This window comes from Electrona antarctica (genome assembly GCF_951216825.1).
Source record: "Electrona antarctica genome assembly, chromosome: 16".
NCBI classification, from domain to species: domain Eukaryota; kingdom Metazoa; phylum Chordata; class Actinopteri; order Myctophiformes; family Myctophidae; genus Electrona; species Electrona antarctica.
In genome coordinates, this window is record NC_136797.1 from 27,861,571 (window position 1) to 27,885,850 (window position 24,280).

The 24,280-nt window shown below is 43.9% G+C and overlaps 1 protein-coding gene across 4 annotated transcripts in view; it reads left to right on the forward strand.

The window, feature by feature from the left end:
- arhgap24 (Rho GTPase activating protein 24) overlaps positions 1-23,708 on the forward strand; it is a 105,694-nt gene extending 81,986 nt beyond the window's left edge. For all 4 annotated transcript variants that reach the window (XM_079525076.1, XM_079525079.1, XM_079525078.1 and 1 more), the window contains 7 exons: positions 5,786-5,908; positions 12,056-12,263; positions 16,851-16,983; positions 19,324-19,397; positions 19,484-19,605; positions 20,608-21,844; positions 23,108-23,708. In XM_079525076.1, the coding sequence (XP_079381202.1) occupies positions 5,786-5,908; positions 12,056-12,263; positions 16,851-16,983; positions 19,324-19,397; positions 19,484-19,605; positions 20,608-21,844; positions 23,108-23,372 (2,162 nt within the window). In that variant the 3' untranslated portion in view covers positions 23,373-23,708. The remainder of the gene's footprint in view (positions 1-5,785; positions 5,909-12,055; positions 12,264-16,850; positions 16,984-19,323; positions 19,398-19,483; positions 19,606-20,607; positions 21,845-23,107) is intronic.
- The last annotated feature ends 572 nt before the right edge of the window (positions 23,709-24,280 follow it).

Genomic DNA, 24,280 nt, shown 5'->3' on the forward strand with positions numbered 1-24,280 from the left:
GTGTGCGTGTAAACTGCTTGAAGCTGGTGCAGTCCCAGACGAACAGGGATGCCTGGTCACTGTACTGTAAACTGCTTGAAGCTGGTGCAGTCCCAGACGAACAGGGATGCCTGGTCACTGTACTGTAAACTGCTTGAAGCTGGTGCAGTCCCAGACGAACAGGGACGCCTGGTCACTGTACTGTAAACGGCTTGAAGCTGGTGCAGTCCCAGACGAACAGGGATGCCTGGTCACTGTACTGTATTGAAGCTGGTGCAGTCCCAGACGAACAGGGATGCCTGGTCACTGTACTGTATTGTATACCTCAACTCTGAGGTCTAATCCTGGAAGCTGTCCATGTGCTAAGTGAGTTTGACCCCTGACCCTGCAGTATAAACCATCTGCCCAACAGCCAGCGTGGACCAAACTGGAACATCAACAGGAACCGGCTGGAAGAAGCGCTCTGTGTTTGGTTGTGACAGCCGCGGTATGCTGTGTAATTCATCGCACGCTTGTGTAATAGTTTCTCAACTGCCGTTTCGAGAAGGAAGAACACTCGACACCGGCACCGAGGAATAACATCAAATATTTTATTGACAATCAGTGTAAATAATACCATTTATTGGAGCGCCTACTGTATGACTACGGACAGCGTGAGCGTTTGCCTCAAATTCTGTAACTAAGGTATAGCTCAATCACCGCTGTAGTACACTGGTTCTCAATATGGGGTCTGAGGACCCCCAGGGGTCCTTATGGGGGTTCCAGGGGGTCCCCAGCTAAATGATTGATAGGTTGGGAACCAAATGGACCCTCACCGGTGTGTAACTCACAGTGTGACAGTGTCCCCTGGGGTCCAGGAAGCCCCAGGGGTCCTTGAGGGGGTTCCAGGTGCTCCCCAGCTAAATGATTGATTAGTTAAATTTAAACACTGACGATTTTACAGCGTAGGTCACTGAGATAGACCTTTGGCCTAATGCATATAAACTGGTGGTCCTTGAATTTTAAAAGGTTGAGCATCACTGCTGTAGACAATTATAGTTATCATACCTTAACTACAGTACCCTTGTAAACCGTGTAAACCCTTGTTTAAGTACTTGTTTAAGTATACCCTTGTTGACCAGAGGGGTATATTTGCAGGGCCCCCCTCCTTTTTGAGGGGCACTAGCCACTCCGATGCATGGCTTTTGAAGATTACGTCATGACTCATATGGCAGCCAAGTCTGTGGGATTTTTAATGCACTTATGAATATGATGTAAATCGTTTGCCAGCCAAGTCTATTGACTTTGAGGATATTACAATGTTTGTTTAGACTAGAGCATTTATGACGTAAATCGTTTGCCAGCCAAGTCTATTGACTATTGACTTTGAGGATATTACAATGTTTGTCATCAGATCGTTAACCCATTTTGGGCGGGAACCCCTTTTGGTGTTAGCATTATGTTATGCTTTAGCTATTGAAAAATAGCAGATCCACAAGCCACTGAGTGGCGCGCTACGAGCTTGTAGGTCTGCTATTTTTGAAAAATCGAAGAACCACTGACATAGAAACATAGCCTTTTCAGAAAACTGTCAGGATGTAGAAGACATTTTTAGAATCTGATCTCAAGTCCTTTTCTTGAAATCGGCTTTTCACACTGCGATTGATCGTCGACATGGGATCTTTTTTTTTAAACAATTATTTGGAGGCCCACTTGCAATGTCCTCCCAGCCCCCCACAGGTTGGGAATCTCTGTTTCTGGAGTGTCTCATGGCTGAGTAATAGGAAACCTTCACCGGCGCAGTGATTCAGGACATCCTACAGCATGTACACAGGAACTATGTGTGGACAACAGGACATGCCAGGAATGTACAGCGCTACACTCACACTCTCTGTTTACATGATCGCCCTGCAATGTGTCACGCCAAAAAACTCCTGAGTGTCCATTTAACTCTGGATTTTGGAGTGTGTGTGTGTGTGTGTGTGTGTGTGTGTGTGTGTGTGTGTGTGTGTGTGTGTGTGTGTGTGTGTGTGTGTGTGTGTGTGTGTGTGTGTGTGTGTGTGTGCGTGAGTGATCTGGGTGGTTCAGTTTGCCTGCACATTGCGGTAATCCATAAACTGTGATAAAACAGCCAGTGCCTGTCTCACAAGGTGCGTTTTCCAAAACACAGTAAATCATAATAAATCATCAACGTAAAAATAGTCTGCTCCTGCCATGGGTAAAGTGAGAAGTTAATTTACGGCAATTGCGGCTAAACAGAAAAGAAACGTCTCCCCTCCTCCTGTCTGCCTGTCCCTATCTCTCTCTCTCTCTCTCTCTCTCTCTCTCTCTCTCCATATCTCTCTCTGCCCCTCTCTCTCTCACACACACACACACACACACACACACACACACACACACGTTGCTGCCTGCAGTGTTAAGCCCAGTGCTAAAGCCGGGTGCTCTGCGGTGTTACCGGAAGACCTCTCATTGTTGATCTCCTGAATTGGAAGTGTTTAACATACAGTAGGTCGCGTTGCAGAGACTGTCTGTCTGTCTGTCTGTCTGTCTGTCTGTCTGTCTGTCTGTCTGTCTGTCTGTCTGTCTGTCTGTCTGTCTGTCTGTCTGTCTGTCTGTGTCTCTCTTTCTCTCTCTCTCTTTCTCTCTCTCTCTCTTTCTCTCTCTCTCTTTCTCTCTCTCTCTTTCTCTCTCTCTCTTTCTCTCTCTCTCTCTCTCTCTCTCTCTCTCTCTCTCTCTCTCTCTCTCTCTCTCTCTCTCTCTCACTGTACAGTGCTGCTTGGCCACTGGCATGGGGAGTTATTGCACTTTGAGCTTTGGCATTACTTGTCAACCACTAGTGGAATTATGGAATAGCCTCTCAAGCCCGTCTGTCGCTAATGGTGCTGTCTGAACACTGGCTCTACATTTAATGGTGCTGTCTGAACACTGGCTCTACATCTAATGGTGCTGTCTGAACACTGGCTCTACATCTAATGGTGCTGTCTGAACACTGGCTCTACATCTAATGGTGCTGTCTGAACACTGACTCTACATCTAATGGTGCTGTCTGAACACTGACTCTACATCTAATGGTGCTGTCTGAACACTGGCTCTACATCTAATGGTGCTGTCTGAACACTGACTACATCTAATGGTGCTGTCTGAACACTGACTCTACATCTAATGGTGCTGTCTGAACACTGGCTCTACATCTAATGGTGCTGTCTGAACACTGACTCTACATCTAATGGTGCTGTCTGAACACTGGCTCTACATTAATGGTGCTGTCTGAACACTGGCTCTACATTAATGGTGCTGTCTGAACACTGGCTCTACATTAATGGTGCTGTCTGAACACTGACTCTACATCTAATGGTGCTGTCTGAACACTGACTCTACATTTCTAAATGGAAGCGTTAAGTAGGGAGACCACCTCCACTCAGTGTTGAGGCCTAAAACCACACTAATGATTCGCCATGCAACTCCTTGTAAACAAACGGTTGCGAGTAGTTGCATGGGTAGTTGCATGGGTAGTTGCATGGGTAGTTGCATGGGTAGTTGCATGGGTAGTTGCATGCAATGTACCTTTGTCCCCAATGGCGGTTGCAAGGAGTTGCATTTATGTGACATGTCCTTAAACTGTTTTGTTGCAAGGAGTTGCATTTACTGTATGTGACATGTCCTTAAAACTGTTTTGTTTCAAGGAGTTGCATTGGTGCAGTTTGGGCCTTAGTCTAGTTGACTTATATCAAAATCTTAGTCTCTTAGTGAACAAAATGAACACTGCCTCCACTACAGATGTACTTGTTAAATGTATCATTGTTTGTTACCTAACGCCAGGGCTCCACCGGACGCGTTGCGTCTCCGTCGCGTCGCGTCAAAAAACGCACCGGTTCAATTTTAATGCACGCGTCGCGTCTCCGTCAACGCGGGCAGTGGAGCCACCCTTAATTGATTAAAAAGGGAACATTCCCTGACGGTGACGGAGACGCGACGCTGACGCGCCCGGTGGAGCCCGGCCGTTACGCTGCTTTATGGATGCGATGCCACTACCCTTTACAGCAGTGGTTCTCAAATTGGGGCCCTGGGACCCCCAGCGGTCAGTTTGGTTCCATTTGTACACTCTCATAATTATGGGGGCCTTGAAATGAAAAGGTTTGATAATCACTGCTTTTACAGTCACTAAATTAGGTGATACTCAAGTTAAAGGGACTTCTTCACCCCTTTGCAACCAGATCTTATTTGAATTATGTTTAGGAGACAAGAAACACTTTCCTGGGGGTTTTAATGTGGGTAATATGTTTATTGTAGTGTCCATAATGTCAGGGACGCCAATCATACTGTCAATGAAGTTACAATCCAAATATAGTTGTTTGTCCTGATTTTTTATTTTAGTATGAAGCCTAAAAGGCAAACGGAACTTGTATTTGTAATTATGTCCCATTGCCATTATTCAATGCAAAAAACAAAAAGAATTTAAGTTATTCGGGACAAATTTCAAGATCCTGTCAACCCCACCCAACCTCTGCATACTCGGTACAATCCTCCAGTGTTCCTGTATCTGTTTGTAAATGAACATTCTTTTTAGATGTGGATCACTCTGTGCTCTGACCTGCTGTTACTGTTTGCATCACGGTGGTTTGACACCAAGTGGTCGCGTTTCCTTGTTTTCAGTGCTGTCTGTCTGTCTGTCTGTCTGTCTGTCTGTCTGTCTGTCTGTCTGTCTGTCTGTCTGTCTGTCTGTCTGTCTGTCTGTCTGTCTGTCTGTCCGCCCACTTCTGCAACAATACTTTTTTCCCCTTCTTTGCCCATTAGATGTTGTTTTCAGTGAGAATACTATGTTGCAAGAGCAGTCGTTTAGTTCTGTGAAAATGAACCCGAGATCTGGCCTTGCCTGGAATGATGTAATCATCTTGAGCTGTATTCCTTACATACAGTCAGTGTGCAGCACATTCATGGTGGGCAGCATGCGCTTCTCATCTTAGGCTACAATCAATGGATCCAAACCCCTGGGGGTTGGATGCAGAAGTGAGGAGAGCAAGAAACATGAATAATTGAACCACACTAGATGCCGGTTTTGTTGGTGAATCATTTGAGAGAATGAATTGTCACCTTGTTTTGTATTAACCACGTAAGGCATAATTGTGACAAAAAACAACCACCCATTGTCTTTTTATTGCTCATTTTATAAACACATCAGGCATTGGGTATACCATTTCTATGTTTTCTATTATTACAACAACAACAATATACATGTTCTGTACATACAAGTAAGACGCGTAAACGTGGGAAGCGAACGAAGCTGTTGTGGCAGTCTGACACACACACACACACACACACACACACACACACACACACACACACACACACACACACACACACACACACACACACACAGAGACCTCTGTATCGTTCCAATTTCAGTTGCCCTCTGGTGGCGGGCGGGTGGTGTTACAGCGTGACACACACACAGACACACAGACACACAGACAGACAGTTTTGGCCAGCTTCTATATTATAATTTAACACATTAACAATAATTTAACACATTTAACACATTAACGTGTGTGTGTGTGTGTGTGTGTGTGTGTGTGTGTGTGTGTGTGTGCGTGTGCGGTCATGCGTGTGTGTGTGTGTGTGTGCGTGCGTGTTGGTCATAACAGCATTTATTACCCAGCGGAGGATATCACACCTAAATTAAGCAATACCATTTCATTGAATCATTCGTATAATACCCTTCTACTAACGCTTCTTTGATCTTTCCAAACAACTTTCCCCCACAAAGACTGAAATGCTACAGTAGTATACAGTGTATTTGACTGCTGTATATCTTTCTGTGTTTCAATAGGGGCCGACAGAGAGCGAATGACAGCCAACCATGAGACCTACCTACTCATGGCCAGCACCCAGAATGACATGGAGGATTGGGTGAAAACCATTCGCCGGGTCATATGGGCACCGTTTGGTGGAGGTCAGTATACTGTACACCTTAGAATTCTCAGTGTTCTTTTAACTCTTGAGAGTGCCCAAAACGTGGACCCTGTCGGGTCCATTTGGTTACATTTTGTGGACTTTCAGAGTTACATGGTTTAACGGTAGTGTAAGTGATTTTCCTTGGTTAAAATAAGTGTTGGCCTGGGCCGTGGCTCAGTGGTCCAGGCACCTTGGCTGGCTGGTAATCCAGTCTGGCAGTGTGGCACGGGTTCGACTCCCGATCCCGACGGCCTTTACTGCTACCTTTACTACTGTCACCCCCCCATCTCTCTCCCCATTTCCTGTCAGCCTACTGTCTGTCCCTCCATAAAAAAAATAAAGGCGAAAGCCACAAAAAGAAACATTTAAAAGTGTTAAAAAGCTCTATATTGTGATAGTACTCATTGCTAGTTAGTGTTTGTTCAGTAACAGGAGTCTCCATGTCTCTCCAGCTTGAGACTGAAACTGGGATACCAATTCAATCCAATCAGGATAGAGAAGGCAGTCAAGATACAGATTAAACAAGTGGAATTGTAAGTGATGACACAAAGAAATGAGCAGACAAAATTGGAACTGAAACACTATAAAAAATTAAGCTCATAAATAGCTACTCTCTACTGATTGGCTGACATTTTTACACCTAACCTTTCTGTTTAATTATTAAAGAGCTGGAGAGGCAGGGAACCCCCTGTTACGGAACAAGCACTCTATAGCAACGATCGCTATTAGAATATAGTGATTTAACCTTTAAACAAAAAACCTTTTGTTTAAACCAAAAAAATATCACTTACTATACCGTTAGCACCAGACAGTGGCCTTGTGGTTTAGAGTGTCTGCCCTGAAACTGGGAGGTCGGGGGTTCGATTTATGTCGTATGATGTGGCTATGATGTTGTGGTTAACGTAGGTGTCGCCGGGCTCCCGTGACATGCTATTGACTGCAGTGCAGTGTGTGGGTTGACGTCCGTTGGCCTGCATGTGTTGTGCATGAAACGGGGCACATGTCCCCGTCTGTGTGAGCTGACGGGGCAGCCAGGACAGGGCCGCTGTGAATAGACGACGCTGAGTTGGCCTCTTTGTTTGCAGTGCAGGGAGCTTGATGTCCATTGCAGTTGACTGCTCTTCAAAAGGACGAGTCATTTGTCAAAGATAGCACCGGAGAGATGTGGCTCCATGCCGGAGTGGTTTGGTGATCTCCCCATGTAGCACATAACACACAAACACACACACACACACACACACACACACACACACACACACACACACACACACACACACACACACACACACACACACACACACACACACACACACACAGAGAGCCTCATATTCTGGCCCTTCCCTTTGACATACTGCAGTAGCAGCAGATTCAAACTAAGAGCCTATTGGCTAGCCCCAAAGGTAAGATTTATATCTCCAGTGTCTCCATCCCTGGTTGGCGACAGACCTCCAAAAGCTAAACGGCATCAGAGCTGGAAGCCTCTGTCATTTTGCTGCCATGATCGGTTGCTGATATACTCTCCATAGTTTTTGAGTTAGCCGTTGACCCGCTTGGACCAACACTTGGACAAGGGAAGATTCTAAAAGAGCCCCCAGAGACATGTGCAGCTGTGGTCTGGACATTTGGATCCTTGGAGATCTTGCTGATGGTAATCTCTAATGTGGGGAAAGTCTCTTCCTCCAAAATGGTTGCATTCTACAACATTTGTGTTATGCTTTATGTTATTGTGTACTAATTATCCCACTTTAACCCTAGCGTCCCTATTCTGGGTATGTCATAATAGGTGAATATTTGGCCGAAATAGGCAAACATTCACCGAAAATAGCCAAATCTACAAGCTCTGTGAGCTTTTAGATCAGCTGATGTTGGCAAAGAGATTAGAAGTAGAGGGGACCAAGTATAGACCCCTGGGGGGCCCCAGTCAATGACGTATATTTGGTTTAGTGGTTAGTGATTAATGGCACAGTATATAGATCATTAAATTAAGTAATGATGCCGTATACTAAACTTACTTTCACTTGGTTTGGCGACATTACAACATTTATTTCATTGGCAAGTTGCTCAATCACTTATTACAGTATGTTTACAGTATGTTTACAGTATGTTTATTGTACTTTAGTGAGGAAGACGGCGCATAGAGTGGTGGCTCGTCGTTCATCTCCCCAGCCTAATTAAAAGACCACTTCACCACTTTTCAACGTATCTTCATACAATTGGTCCTCACTAATGTTTATGACAAAATACCACATTTTGTTTCTACTCACTCTGTGTCTCATAGGAGGGCTGTGGGCAGTTCAGAAACCCGCCCACCAGTGACATCATCGTTTTAAAACGCGATTAAAATAATAATATAAAATTTGTATTATCGTGAGAACGATGGCTTCCATTATCTCATTGCAACTTCTCAGGAAGAGAAAGTCTGCAGATTCTATTAGCTTGGATTCCCCATCGATGATGTCACTGGTGGACGGGTTTCTGAACAGCCGAGACACAGACCGAGTAGAAAAAAATGGTGGCATTTTATCATGAACATTAGTGAGGACCAATTATATGGAGGTAGGTTGAGAAGTGGTGAAGTGGTCCTTTAATGGTTTGTTTGTTTTTTGGGAGATATTCATACTAGGTTTTACATGAACATTATTTTCTAGTTCTTGAAAATGGTACATAGCATATATAGTTAAGCCTGACAGCAATAATGACGTGTAGACAGATTGCACTGCAACTCCTCATACAGCGCTGTATGTACAGTTCTGTGTAAGGGGCGTATCCTACAGTATATTTACATTTATAATTAATTGTATTCTTTTGGCTGTGATGTGAAATAGTCTTGTCTTTTTTATTATGGCGTGTGTGTGTGTGTGTGTGTGTGTGTGTGTGTGTGTGTGTGTGTGTGTGTGTGTGTGTGTGTGTGTGTGTGTGTGTGTGTGTGTGTGTGTGTGGTGTGTGTGTGTGTGTGTGTGTGACTGAACTTGAGAGTGTTGAAGGACTGTGTTAATTGCTGGTGGTGAAGAACTGTCACTTTCACATCAGATATCAAAGTCACAACTCAATGGAACTAGGTCATTCACACTGGGTTACAAGTACCATATGGGCTTTTTATGCACGCACGCACGCACGCACGCACGCACGCACACACACACAAGTGCACACATGCAATGCTACATGTGACCGGAGACATTCCTAGACTCATGATTAGGACGTCTAGAGAGTTGACCTGTTTTCTTTTTTACCTTTTTGGTTTTTGTTACACGTCTCTTTCTCATTGTTCAGTTCTCCTTGGGTTCTTTTTGGATATATCTGTGAACATGTAGTCACCGTGGAAGAAAAGAAGAGACCCTAAAACCATGACCAATAAATAGTTGTATTTGATGGACCAAGAGGAAAGTAAACACCTCAAGACCCTGCTTTTTTTTTTCCTTTTGTGGAAACGGAAGATGATCCGACATGCCTTTAGGCTGATGCATCTGCGGTTTCTTTGACGCATGCCACAACTGTCAGACAACTTTAAACTAAAACATTTTAAAATGTTGGAATACAGAGACTTCAAAATGTGCGCCTCCAGTATTCTGTCTTATCAGAGTTTTATTAATAGACGCCTCTACCGGAAAATTCAAAGTTGTGTAATCTTTAAGAGGGGTGAGTGCAGCACATTACTGTGTGATTATAATTTATACATATCATTTATATATATAAACTACCTGCATCAAAATGTAGATGTTTGTTGGAGCGTGGCACTACTTGGTCTGTTTGGTGTGTTGAACAAAGAGGACCTTAGAGTATACCTGTATGTTTTGCACAAAACATATTGTGTTCAAAATCTTTTTTGTCTGTTGACTACAAATGCAAGAGTCAAAGGGGGACGCAACTGTAATGACATTTCACAATACAGTACGGTATCTACCAAAATACCACTGTGTACAGTATATTTCCCCCTTTTTGAGGGGCGCTATGTCCAGCTTTGAGTGTTTGGGCTAAATCTTGCGCCACCCCTTAACCCTTAATTATCCCTAAACTAATTTTGCCATTTTTTACTATTTTAAAAAACCTTTTAAAATAGTTCAAGTAGCCGATCTACAAGCTCACAATGTCTCGATGTAGATCGGCTAGTTGAACTATTTTTAAATGTTTATCAAAATAGTAGAAAATGGCAAATACGTAGGGAATAAGGGAAATAGGGATAAGGGATAAGGGTGGCGCAAGATGGAGCCCCTAGTGTGAACACAAACATTGAAGACAAAAGTGAGGACGCAAATTGTGATTGGCCGGAATGATATTTGTGATGATTTGATTGGTTGAGCACGGAATGTGATGTATGATGATGTATGATGATAAGAGGGCCCCTCACTTCACACAAGTGGGATTTTTAATTAAGCATGAAATGTGCTATATAAATAAACTTGACTTGACTTGACTATACGGCCAATGGGACACTAGCCCCAGAGCCAATGGGACACTAGCCCCACGGCCAATGGGACACTAAGCCCACTCTCCTCTCCCCCATCACACCATGACTAGAGACTGCAGTGCAAATGCGACTACAGAAAGCCCCAGGTACAATATGCAAGAGAATGGAATGCAAGCCGATATATAATGACTTGGGTCATTTCTTGTTTTATTTCTTTTCTATTTAAGTATGCAATTTCTTTCCCAAACAGTTCAGCCTATGGAGGCTGTTACGCGCGCACGTGTGTGCGTGCACGTGAGTAGCCTGTCTTTATCTGGAGTCCGGAAAAGAATGTGCTTTCAAATCTGTCAGGAAGGCTGGATTTAATCCCCTTCTGGTACACCATCCCACCTGAGACCCCCGCAAATCCACATGAGAGCCCGGCCTGCAGACGGGAATTAGCCCGTTTCTGCCACGACTGACTGACGCAGACAAAACTCACGAGGAGCTCAGCGGGAAGTTACAGATTTAATCATTCACAGTCAAATCCCCGGCGTTCCATGAACTCTGCGGAGTGTACAAATGTGACCAAATGCACCCTTAAAGGGTCCATTTGGTTACATGTAGTACACTCTCCGGAGTTGAGCACTTGAGGATTTTACTGTGTTGGCCTAGCCTGCTGATTGTAGCCTACATTTAGTTGCTGTGAAAATAGCCAATCTGCAAGCTCACAACGCGTCACATTGCAACATGTTGTGAGCTTGTAGATCTGCTATTTTCACTACTCATGTATGACGAAGGAGGGTCATTCATTTACAAAAAAATAAATACAATTTTAAATAAAATTGTTGATTGAAATATGGAGATACAAGATTTCTGCCTGGACCAACTTGGTATCAACTAAGTATCAAGCCAATCACTTTAAAAGATTTCCCAACCAGCCTTTCATGTACTGAAAGCTGTACACAAAGCACACTAAAGCCTTTTGAATTATTTGAAATATGCAGATTTATTTTTTATTATTATTAATTAGGGATAAACATTGGATTGAGGTTCAATGGTCTTGAACCTGGTGTTTTTCCAAATGAGAGATTATTGTTCTGGGCTGTGCTCCCCTTGATGTGGCCTCTGTGATTGGTTGACGCAGTCACAAAAAATAGTAGCTTTTTTAGTGAATAAAAGATGTTGATACTAAAGAGTGTATGTTAATACATAAATTAATAAATTGACCCAACACAACAACATTTGTTATTTCCTTGTTTACGGTAATGAAAGTGTCGCACTGGCCGTCTGCCCAGCTGCAGCACAGTCAGAAAACAAGGAAGTGAGTTGATAAAATAGAATCCATTTTCGGGTACTGCATATAGTCTATTTCTCGCTTCAAATGTTTTCAAAAACATTTTTGAGAGCAATGTTTAGCTGTAAATTACATTGTATGTGTGTTTTTCATGGCTGTCACGTTGGATACAGCAGTAAATCAAGCAGTGCAGCAGGTGCTCTGAGGCTTTGATCAGAAAATGTGTCCATACAGGTCTGTAATTCTGAGAGTACAAATGTAACCAAATGGACCCTTATGGGTGTAATGTCCTGAGAGTAAATGGGGTCCTAAAAATTAAAAAGTTTGAGAACCGCTGTATTAGAGTAAAAGTGGAAACATGTATTGCAATTGACCAGGTATTACCTGGAGTCTGACTCCAGATAATAACCTCCAGACTGGAGATGATATGAGTGAATTAACTTTGTGTGTGTTATGTGTCTCAGGTATCTTTGGCCAGAAACTGGAGGAAACCGTGCGCTATGAGCGTCGCTTTGGGAACAAGCTGGCTCCAATGCTGGTAGAGCAGTGTGTGGACTTCATCCGCCAGTGGGGGCTCCAGGAGGAGGGTCTGTTTAGGCTGCCGGGGCAGGCCAACCTGGTGAAAGACCTGCAGGACGCCTTCGACTGCGGGGAGAAACCCTCCTTTGACTGGTACGAAAACACTGGCACGAAAACACAAAAATGCTCCTTTGACTGGTACGAAAACACAAAAACCCTCCCTTGACTGACATGAAAACACAAAAACCCTCCCTTGACTGGCACGAAAACACAAAAACCCTCCCTTGACTGGCACGAAAACACAAAAACCCTCCCTTGACTGACATGAAAACACAAAAACCCTCCCTTGACTGGTACGAAAACACAAAAACCCTCCTTTGACTGGTACGAAAACACACTGGAAAGCTTGGCCTAGTTCAGTCTGTTAATTTATTGTCACGTTTAGGCCTAGATACTGGAAGTCAGACAACAATGTCCATATCATCGCTGTCGGGTGGAAAACACCTACAGCACTGGTTCCCAAACACTGGGTTATGGGTCCCCTTAGTTTTTGTTTCCTAGATTTTAGGGTTGTCCCGATCGGATCGGGTGATCGGAAATCTGCAAGCTCACAAGGTGGCGCGAAGCAACGCGTTGTGAGTTTGTAGATTTGTAGTTTGGGTCCCGGGAGAATTTCTGTTTTGGTTCACGGGCTAAAAAGTTTATCCAAACTGACTTTTTCAGAAAATGTATTATTTCACTTTTACATGTCAAAGTAATTGTAAAAAATAGCAAAAATCGAAGATGTTCAAGTACAAGGTCACAACGCGTTGCTTCGCGTTGTCAACTTATAGATCGGCGGTTTAAGCTACTTTTGCGTGACAGTCTTGTACGACAATGTAGGGTATTGATTTAAGAAAAAACATTAAAAGTTGAAATATGGATAGACAAGGTTTCTGCTCGCCAGTGACAATATAATAAATACTACACTGGTAGAAGAGGACATATTTCTATCACACTGTAGGTCACTGTAGGTATCACAGCCACAATTTCTAGGTTAGCTGCATAGCAACATTGATATCATTGTTGACGATCATCCTAGGCCATATCTTGTGGAAAATATCTGTGGATGACAAATACGCAAAAAATAAAAAAGGAAAATTGATTGTACTGAAGCCCATAAGATAGGAGACCCTAGAGGAGTTTACATTACATAGTGTAATATAACCCCACCTCTAAACCAAACCATATCCCCCAGCTTTAACCTGTTAAGCCTCTAATTCCATACAGATACTGTTCATTATCAGGGCTCAGATATGTTATTCGCGCCGCACTGGTCCGCTGTGTCTGGACAGGAGGACATGACATTTAACCACTTGAACCCTCTCGACTTGGTAAACTCAACTATCAACTATATTCACCAAAAATAGCCGATCTACAAGCTCACAATGCATTTTTTACCCCCCCCCCCCACACACACACACACACACAATAGGGATGCTGGGGTTCACGTGGCGAAGAATACAATGTGGGGGGAGAGTCTACCTGGAGTATCTCCATGGTTACAGACACCATCTGGTGAATCATGAAGTTATTCTGAACAGTGGAACAAATAGGGAGAATGTATTTCTTGATTTCTTCCCATGTTTTTTTTTCTTCCTTTTTTTCAAAAGTAAAGCTGTGTTTTTATTCAATACAGGCTCTGAATACAAAATCCCTCTGTTACAATCAAGTTTTATCTACAGTAGCTATAATAGATATCATGTTTGTAACATTATTCTTCACATTTGGCAAGTATCCTATTGACGATCCTTGCTGCGCGTCACTCCCCGAGCCGTCTCTCTCTCTTGGTTTCCTGTCATTCTCTATACTAGTATCAATAAAAGCCAAAAACAGCCGATTACAAGCTCACAATGCATTGCAATCTGCTATTTTAGTTTGACACTCTTGTATGATGAAGTAGGGTATTCATTTAGGGGGGAAAAGGTTGAGATGCAAGGTTTCTACGCAACAGCAACGATATGCAAATTGGTGTGTCAAACTCGAACATAGGCCAAGCCAATTATCCTGCTGAGTACAGCAGAAGACAATAACAGTAACCATAACAGTAACCGTATCTATTTCTGTCTGTACTGTGCATTAAACTAATTGTGCCACAGGGCTCAGTAGCACGAGACAGACGTCAGCAGAATATTTGGGCCAGATTTGCAGGCTTTTATTTCCGGCGATTAGTCTTCTTTTATGTAACGTGCAATCCAGACAGAGGCTTTTATCGTGAGTACTGTGTGGATGGCTGATTCATCCTGCCTGCAACAATTCACTCCATGCACGACAGTGTGCCCTGAGTCTCCGGAGCTCCACTGATCACGACAGTGTGCCCTGAGTCTCCGGAGCTCCACTGATCACGACAGTGTGCCCTGAGTCTCCGGAGCTCCACTGATCTTGTTCGACATTGCCTCGGGGACAAAGCAAGCCAAGCCAGGAAAAGTGTCATACTGTAGAAGTGGAAGTGAACCTTGTATTTCGCCTACCAATAACAGTGCAGAGAGGGTTGTCGCTCCAAATTTGGTGAGTGTTCTCTCCGCTGTGTTCTACCGGAGAGGGGAGGTGGAGGTGGAAGAGTGTGGCGCACAGATCGAGATCGTTGAACCAACAGAATCCACCGTCTGTTTTTTTGCCGGCGAATTTGAATACACCAGAAATGATAACGTTTGATAACGTTTGATATATTGATGTTTTCATGTAGTCTATTATTATCTAAGAAGAAATTGGTCGTGCCTTGCAGTGTGTGTAAATACCAGTAATACAGATGGTTTAAACATAAACATGTAAAGGATAATGCGTGTGTGAACTGTGAAACATCTATTTCCCGATAAAATATCAATGTTGTTTTGTCTTGTTTTCCTAAACACTACATAGATTAAATGTGTCGTGAAGTCATTTGGGACCTAACCTAACGGGGCAAGAGCGACAGATAAACAGATAAATCACGTGAGACGCTCTGAAGCTTTGTATCTTCAGAATGGTACAATCTCCTGAGCCTCAATCGGCCGGCATCAGTCCACACTGCAACAGGATCGTTCAGACTTGCTTCCAATGTTGTCTCTGCATTGTTCTAAAATGGTTTTGTCTCACCGTGAATCTTTGGTCTCTAAACTGTCTAGGCTTAAGACCTGACAGGACCTCTCTGTGTACACTCTTAACGTAGCTTGCAGTGGGCGTTGATGTCTGTCTTAATATACAGCTGAGCTGTGTTTTGCGACGTGACACACCTTCACCCATAAGTCAGTGTGACAGGTAGGATCATGAATGATGGAGCCCCAACGGCCACATCCAACCTCCTCCCTTTTACGCCTCCTTTCTGGCCCCCCACCCACCCAGCCCCCCTCCCCCGCCTCCTGCACCCTCAACCCATAAATCAATGTTGTCGGCCAGAAACCTAGCATCTCCATATTTCCATTTTCTTTTGTTGTTTTTCAGTGGTTTTCTCAACCGTTTGAGGCAGCAAACCCCACCCCCCCAAAAAAGTAATCATAGTTGAACAGTTGACCACCACCCACCCACCACCCACCCTGACAAGCACTTGAAATCGTAGGAATTGAGGCATTACATTTCGTTTGACTGTTGTTCCACAGATTTATATTAAGAATGTTCTTAAAATTGATTTGCCTCCAGCACATGTACGTATGGTTCACTCAGCTTGGTATTGTGGCTGCTTTGGAGAAATGATCTTTTAAAGATGAATAATCATTTGGATAAAGTTATTTTATATACAGTGTATATATATATATATATATATATATACTGTACATACGATACGGTTGTGATGATGCTGTGTTATTGGTCGTGTTGTTGATCATAAAAAAGAAGGTCCTTAAAATTGTAACTTAACTGACATCTGGGGAAAGTTAATAAAAAAGTAATAAAGTAATAATAAAGTAATAAAAAAGGAAAGGTTTAGGAACATAATGAGTATTGGGGTGGTCCCGACGTGCCTCATGTTGCATCATTCTCTCGGGTCTTTCCAGTAAAGCCCAGGATCACAGGATCTGTGACGACGGCAGGTGTCACGTCCATAATGAGTTGCACCACATGTCCCCAAACCAATCCCACCTCTCACCTGTCCCACTGATTTATGAGCGGGACGGATTCACCGCCATTTATAACGGGCACTAAATTCACGCTCGCCTCGTCCTCTGTCCCTTTAATCACTTTCAAACCTGGCGTCCCCATTTTGGGCATTGGGCTATTTTCTCTCTTTTTTTTTTAACCCATTTAGGCCTGACGTCGAAATAAAAAATAATATATATTTCAAAGATTTGTGCCGCATTTTCACGATTTTTCAAAAATAGCAGACCTACAAGCTTGTAGATCTGCTATTTTTCAATAGCTAAATTATAACAATGTTTGAAACACCAAAAAAATGGGTTTTAAACTGCCTGAGCTTCCGTGTTGTGTCCAGTGACTCCATGTTGTGTTGCTGCCATTCATCCTAATATCCACTCCTCTCTCTCTCTCTCTCTCTCTCAGTAACACAGATGTCCATACTGTGTTGCTGCCATTCATCCTAATATCCACTCCTCTCTCTCTCTCTCTCTCTCTCTCTCTCTCTCAGTAACACAGATGTCCATACTGTAGCATCTTTAATCTAATATCCACTCCTCTCTCTCTCTCTCTCTCTCTCTCTCTCTCAGTAACACAGATGTCCATACTGTAGCATCTTTAATCTAATATCCACTCCTCTCTCTCTCTCTCTCTCAGTAACACAGATGTCCATACTGTAGCATCTTTACTGAAGCTGTATCTCAGAGAGCTGCCGGAGCCCGTCATCCCCTTCTCCAAATATGAAGAGTTCCTAAGCTGCACCAAACTCCTCAGCAAGGACGATGCATCTGTAAGGCATTCAATAGACCAGATTGATCATTGTGCTTCTAGTCATATACAAGTTATCGGCAGAATTCACCTTCATTTACAGTGTTAACAAACGAAAGTGTCGCCTAAGGATCATTAACTTTCTGAAATTGTTCTCCATCTGGTTCATACAGTAGGTATATTCTATTCTACAAATGTAATATTATTAATTTAATTTAAATTATCATATTACTAACAATATGAAATAGTCGCCAGGAAATATTTCACATCAACAAATGTAATAATAGTTGATGGGTAATATTTGCATTCTGTCTGGATTTACTCATGAATCAAACAACACTTAATATAGCCTACTTTTGGGGCGTTTAATTTGCCCCAAAAATAACACTTGCCGTTTGTAAGGACCTTTTGTAGTATGTCAACAGACGAATATCAATGCTGAAAAGAATCCCTTACGTTTCTACGTCCCAAAACTGGTCTCTCAGAGCCCAGTTGTCCAGTACAATGGCCTTGTTATGCCTGTCTGTATTTGTAGCATGGTAATTGGATTTCTGTCACAGACTCACACGATAAAACATGCTTCACAGGAGACCAGGTTTCTGCTTCAAACCTGCTCACTTTCACCTTACCCTCAGAAACTGTGTTCATTTATTCATAGGGTCAAGGCATCTGTTCTGTGTGTGTGTGTGTGTGTGTGTGTGTGTGTGTGTGTGTGTGTGTGTGTGTGTGTGTGTGTGTGTGTGTGTGTGTGTGTGTGTGTGTGTGTGTGTGTGTGTGCGTGCGTGCGTGCGTGCGTGCGTGCGTGCGTGCGTGCGTGCGTGCGTGCGTGCGTGCGTGCGTGCGTGCGTGCGTGCGTGCGTGCGTGCGTGCGTGCGTGCGTGCGTGCGTGCGTGCGTGCGTGCGTGCGTGCGTGCGCGCGCCTAGATTCCACTGTTGTAACCACTGTTGCAATGCATTGTAGTTGTTTTGCTGGACTACAAAGCATGTTGTTTAGACAGGTGCTTGATGTCCTAGTTGCGTTGAGACGCTACACTGTATTATTTTCACTCTACTTATGTGACCGTTTACCATCAGTCATTTGTTGACTAGGCTTCATACCATTTACCCAGATTTCACCCTTGTAAGTCACTCTGGATACGAGCATGTGTTAAATGCTTCTCTTGTCATTGTGAATCTGTAGACTAAGTTCTACATGAATTATTCCGGCATCAGTAGTAAAAAGGTTTTTATGGGCATGTGCTTGATGATGGATTCATGGAGGTGAAACACTGTGGCTGCACACATGAGGATCTGTAAATATCCCCTCGACAGCTGAGTTCAGCTCAGAGATGCCCTGCCTTTTAACCCATTCTGGGCGGGAACCCCTTTTGGTGTTTTAACTAAGCATTATGCTATACTTTAGCTATTGAAAAATAGCAGATCTACAAGCTCATAGCGCGCCACCGAGTGGCGCGCTAAGAGCTTGTAGGTCTGCTATTTTTGAGAAATCGTGAAAATGCGGCACAACATTTTGAATTATATATTCTTTCAGAAGACTTTTGTTTTTATTTCGACATCAGGCCTACGTAAATGGGTTAAATCTCCAGGGGCTCAGTGTGTCCACAGGACTCTGAGAGCTGCTGTACCGGAGAGGGAATTGAGTCGAATGTGGAGCGAACAAAACTCAAATCACTTTTCTTCTTGCTTCACTATGAACTGCAATGCCAGACTCGACAGGTTTGAAAACCTCACGGTGCCACAGAATGAGATCAATTTCTAGTAATCATGTGAGCTATACGGATTGAATAAGTGTCTAAGCTTGATTCTTTTGTCACTTTTTCCCTATTTTGGGATCATGTTTTGCATAAAACCGTCAGGTTGCAAAGATAGATGCTAGTATTATGAAGGAATATGGCAGTTGTCCAAGATGAACACGCCTACAGAGGTATGATCAATTGGCGCTTGACAAGGATTATTGATCAGTATATCAACAGACATGAGAGCCTGTCTTGAACCAAAGGTCCATATTGGTTATGGAGCAGCCATGTGTGATATGAATGTGAAATGATCATATAGGGATTCATTGTTAATTAAAGTTGTTTATGGGGATAATACACTTTATGATAAATGTTGGTTCTGTAGTAAATGGGGCCTTTTTATAGTGCTTTACAAAGTGCATTACATTCACAAACATTCAAACAACGATGAATCTCCAAACTGTTCATCAGGACTAGTTCCAGGTTCCGTCTTTCTTTCTCAAGGACACATTGTTTGACTCTAACCCCGGAGGAGCCAGGAATTCGGAATTAATTGTGATGTCATGTGTGTTTTAAGCTGTAAATCACAATGCTAATTGATCAAAATGACATTCTGTTTTCACCAGGGCATAAAGGAACTGAAACAACTTGTGGACGGTCTACCTCCTGTAAATTACAATCTTCTGAAGTACATCTGCAGGTACATAACGTTTACGTTAAAGTTCCACTTGAGGATAAACATTACAAAAACGAAGCATCTAAATATCTTCTTTTTCTGTTTCACAGATTTTTAGATGAAGTCCAGTCATGCTCCGGAGTGAATAAAATGAGCGTCCAAAACCTGGCCACCGTATTTGGGCCAAATATCTTGAGGCCAAAGGTTGAGGATCCAGTAGCAATTATGGAAGGTCAGTATGTATGCCTTGTAGTCTGGTGTGTGAAATAGAGATTAATATTTGACATGGCATACTGTATGATGTTATCATTAACCCATTTAGGCCTGACATCGAAATAAAAAAAAACGTTCGCTCTGAAAGAATATATATTCAAAGATTTGTGCCGCATTTTTATGATTTTTCAAAAATAGCAGACCTACAAGTTCATAGCGCGCCACCAAGTGGCGCGCTATGAACTTGTAGGTCTGCTATTTTTCAATAGCTAAAGTATAACATAATGCTTAGTTAAAACACCAAAAGGGGGGGTGCCCGCTGGCCAAGTGGTCCAGGCGCATGCCACATATAGGCTCTAGCCTGACAGCGTGTCGCGTGTTCGAGTCCCGTTCATGACGACCTTTGCTGCATGTCACTCCCCTTCTCTCCCTCCCACTTTCCTGTCTGTCTTCACTAATGACTATATCAATAAAGGCAAAAAGCAAAAAAAAAAAAAAAGAAAACACCAAAAGGGGTTCCCGCCCAAAATGGGTTAACCACTTTCAAAGTGGCATACCTATATCAAACCATCAAACATTTTGCAAGGAAATATAAACATTTTCCAAATAGAGAAACTAGCCAGTAAGCTCACACTGTGTCACATGCGTTATGACTATGAGCATGTATTGTAGATTGACTGTTTTGGCACACAAAGAAGTATATAGAAGGGCTTAAGTGGTTAATTTATTGTTTATTTCTATCCCCATTAGCTACTACCTTAGTAGCAGCTACTTTTCCTGGGGTAAACACATAAAATACATTACATAATATAAGACAGTATAAGAAAAAACTTGAAATACAACCAAATATAAAACTATTGATGTTTGATGATGTTGTACATTATTGCATAAATATAACAACTTAATAACTCAAAAGCCATAAATACAACTAAATCCCCTTGGATTCTAAACGCTACAGATGTGAACCAGATGAACAGTTCTTTGTGTAAGCGGATGTTTGTGTTGGGCTCGTGTTGTACAGGTACGGTTCTGGTCCAGCAGCTGATGGCCGTTCTGATTGGTCGCCATGACGTGCTGTTCCCCAGAGACGAGGACAACGGCCCCGCCGCGCAGGAGCTTCTCAACAACAACGTCGAGTCGCCACGGCGACATGCCGGCGACACCGCCGCCACGATCACCGCGGGACAAAACCAGAACGCCGAGAACAACAACACGCAGATAGTCCGACAGTGTGTCTGGGAGGCGCCCGAGTCCCCTCCTCACCGGCAGCACGGCGGCGGCGGTGGCGGCGGCGGCGACAACAGCAGCTCCTCCCCGCGCTCCGCCAGCCCCCGTGGCGGCGGCGGCCTCCTCGCGGGACAGTTCGACCTCGCCCGTAGCCCCCCTCCGACTGTGAAGAAGAACCCCGCCTTCAGTAAAGGCAGTGGCATCGTCACGAATGGCTCCTTCAGCCCCTCCTCTCCCCCCTCCTCGGACCCCAACCACGAGAGGAGCCAGACTCTGCCCGGAGGTGGCGTGGCGAGCCTGCAGGCGCGCCGCAACGGCACCCTTAAAGGCTCGGGCACGAAAATGGGAACTGGTGGGGTGACCACTGGAGGGGGGGGTGGTGGCGGCGGGGGAGGGGTAGGGAACGGCGTCCGCATGGGCGTTTCCAGCACGGACGTGATGCACGGCACTCTGAACGGCCGCGGCGGGCTCTGGGTGCCGAACGGCTACGTGACGCTGCGCGACAACAACAAGGCGCGAGACGGCCCCCACCACCACGGGGACCAGAACCGCCTGTCCACCTACGACAACGTCCACCTCAACCAGCACAACCTCCAGCAGCAGAACCACCACGTGACGGCCAACTGTCTGAACAGCGGCTGTGAGGACAAGCAGAGTGTGGACAGCGCCACCTGGTCCACCTCCTCCTGCGAGATCTCCCTGCCGGACAACTCCACGTCCTGCCGCTCCTCCACCACCACCTGCCCCGAGCAGGACTTCTACAGCAGTCACTACGAAGAGCTGGACGGACCGGGCCACGAGAGTGACCTCTGTCAGTCCGGAGGAGGAGGAGGAGGAGGAGGAAATGGCAGTGGAGACGGAGGTGGTGTTGGACGAGGGAGAAGCAGTGGAGGAACCAGTAGTAGTGATAACAGTGATGGCTTCCCGGTCAGTAATGGGACTAGTGGTCACAGCGCTCTCCACAGCTTAGTCTCCAGCCTTAAACAGGAGATGCACAAACAGAAGACAGAGTACGAGGCCAGGATAAAGAGGTAAGGATAGAATAGTATAGAATAGAACGGCCTGGGCCGGCTTAGCGGTCCAGGCACCTTGGCTGCGAATCCAGCATGACAGTGTGTCGTGGGTTCGACTCCCGATCCCGACGAGTGTGTCTTCCCCCCATCTCTCTCCCCGTTTCCTGTCTACCTACTGCACATCTATCAATAAAGGCAAAATAATATCGTAAAAAATGTATACGAAGAATAGAATAGAACAACAAAGCACACAAAGCCAAACGTGCAGGGTAGGTGGGTGCGGGACAAAATTAATAAAGTAAAGTGAATTGCTTTAGGAGCTACTTTTATAAACTTAGTCTGAAAAAATCATGTGATAATGCAAGACTTTCCGAAACACACTGGTATAATAATAAGTAAGTAAGTAAGCCTTGCCGAGCCACATAGGGGCAGGAGCCTATCTCCTGTTTCTGTAGCGTGAGGCAGCTTGATGTACAAGTACACCCCCTGGACATGACGCTAGTACAGTATGTCGCAGGGACTCACCCACAATCCAACACTTGTGAGTGTCAAGCAGGGAGGCACTGGGTCCCATTTTTTCACAGTCTTTGGTATGACCCGGCCAGGCATCGAACCCTGACCTCCCAGTCTCATGGCGGACACTCTAACCACAAGGCCACTGAGCTGGTGATATTAATAATAGACAGTATGGTAAATAATCTGTGGCGTACAGATAGATCTAGGGACATTGAGATGGTTAATTCCAGTGAAAGCACTTCTTTTCTTTTTATGATTCAAAGTTTTGTTGCTTTTTTCAGTTTAAGCACAAAGGAATGTCTGAGAATGTAAATAAAATAATCATACAAACAATTAAGACAACAAATGAAACAAAACTAGACAAAAACAATCAGTGAAAAGACTTCTGTCGAGGTGTGAATGTGGTCTTAACGGACCATTTACTGGAGGGATGTTTTGGGAATTTGTGTCCTCATCTTCGTCTTCAATGTTTGCACAATGTTTGTGTTTACACAAACACTCAAAACTGGTCATTCATTATCAATGGCATTTAATGTTTGTATTAAGACAATGTTTGTGTTTACACACACCCTCAAAGCTGGACATAGGAGGGGCTAGCCCTCAAACACGTAATTTCAGAAATGTTTTCAGAAATAGCAATTTTGGACAAAATGAGCCTCATTTGCTTTTGCTTGTCGAACAGAAAGTAGACACATTGATCGATGAACTATCTGTCACCTTTCCACTTGACTCCTTCTTCTAAATGTCCACTGACTGCCTTTCCAGCCTGGAGCAGCGTAACCTGGAGCTGGAGACAGAGATGGTGAACATCCACGAGGAGCTCGACCAGGAGAGGAAGAAGTACACCATGGTGGAGATCAAGCTACGAAATGCAGAGCGTGCCAAAGACGATGCCGAGCGACGCAACCAGACGCTGCAGAAGGAGATGGAGCAGTTCTTCTCCACGTTCGGTGGCCTCACCACGTCTGGCACCGGAGCGGCCACTGACAACCGTCGGCCGGAACGTAACAATACCATCTGGATCCAGTAGAAGGACCATCGCCTGGCCAGAATGCGGCAACACAGTGATGTGGGCTGCGTCATTTATAATGGACACTGGAGATGATGTGTTATGTGATGTGAATGTAAAAGGGGGTCCAAGTTGGTTTTAGTTTCTGTCATTTGCAGGGGATTCTACGTGACTGAGGAGATGAATATAGGCACCTTTGGGAACTGAAGACGAGTCAAGTCACCTGTGAAACTATAGATGTCACCGGAGGTGATCTTGCTGAATATCGACCTAACGATCTTCTACATACTCAGAATGTGGTATGGTTACGTTACGTCAGAAAACTTTCACTCACTCATTTGTAAAGTGAAGTGAACAGACTCTTAATCTTAAAAAAAAACGACTTCTGATACAAGCTCTGGACCTGAAAACCCTGAAAGACGTGGAAAAACTCTCCCCACCCCCCGTTTCACTTTTGAGATCCAACCAAATATGTAACCAACTTATTGTTCCATGTAAGTCTGTATCTGCCTTTGTACATAGAGGGAAACAATGCTGAAGATGATATGGCAGCATAAGTATGTAAAAACAAAAAGGAAAAAAAAAGAAAGATCTAAAGTAATATTTTAATGTATGTATGATATTTAAGCAGAGTTATCAATATATGATATTTTATTTTATATCAAGGCTTTTCCTTGCACTTACAGGTTTGTTTAATTTCTACAATGTGGTACTGAACATTTCATGTGCATTATCCAAAATGGGTGAATATACTGTATATGTGTCTATGCTTCTGTGCCGTTACCTTCAGTCCATGACCAAAAAAAAAAAAGACCTGTAATGTAAATATTTTATAGATCACTGTAGACTAGACACTGCTTTAAGCATGATTCAGAAAGATTTGGCCTGTGTTTAAATCAATACTTGAGGATGTTTTATAGCTTGTAAAC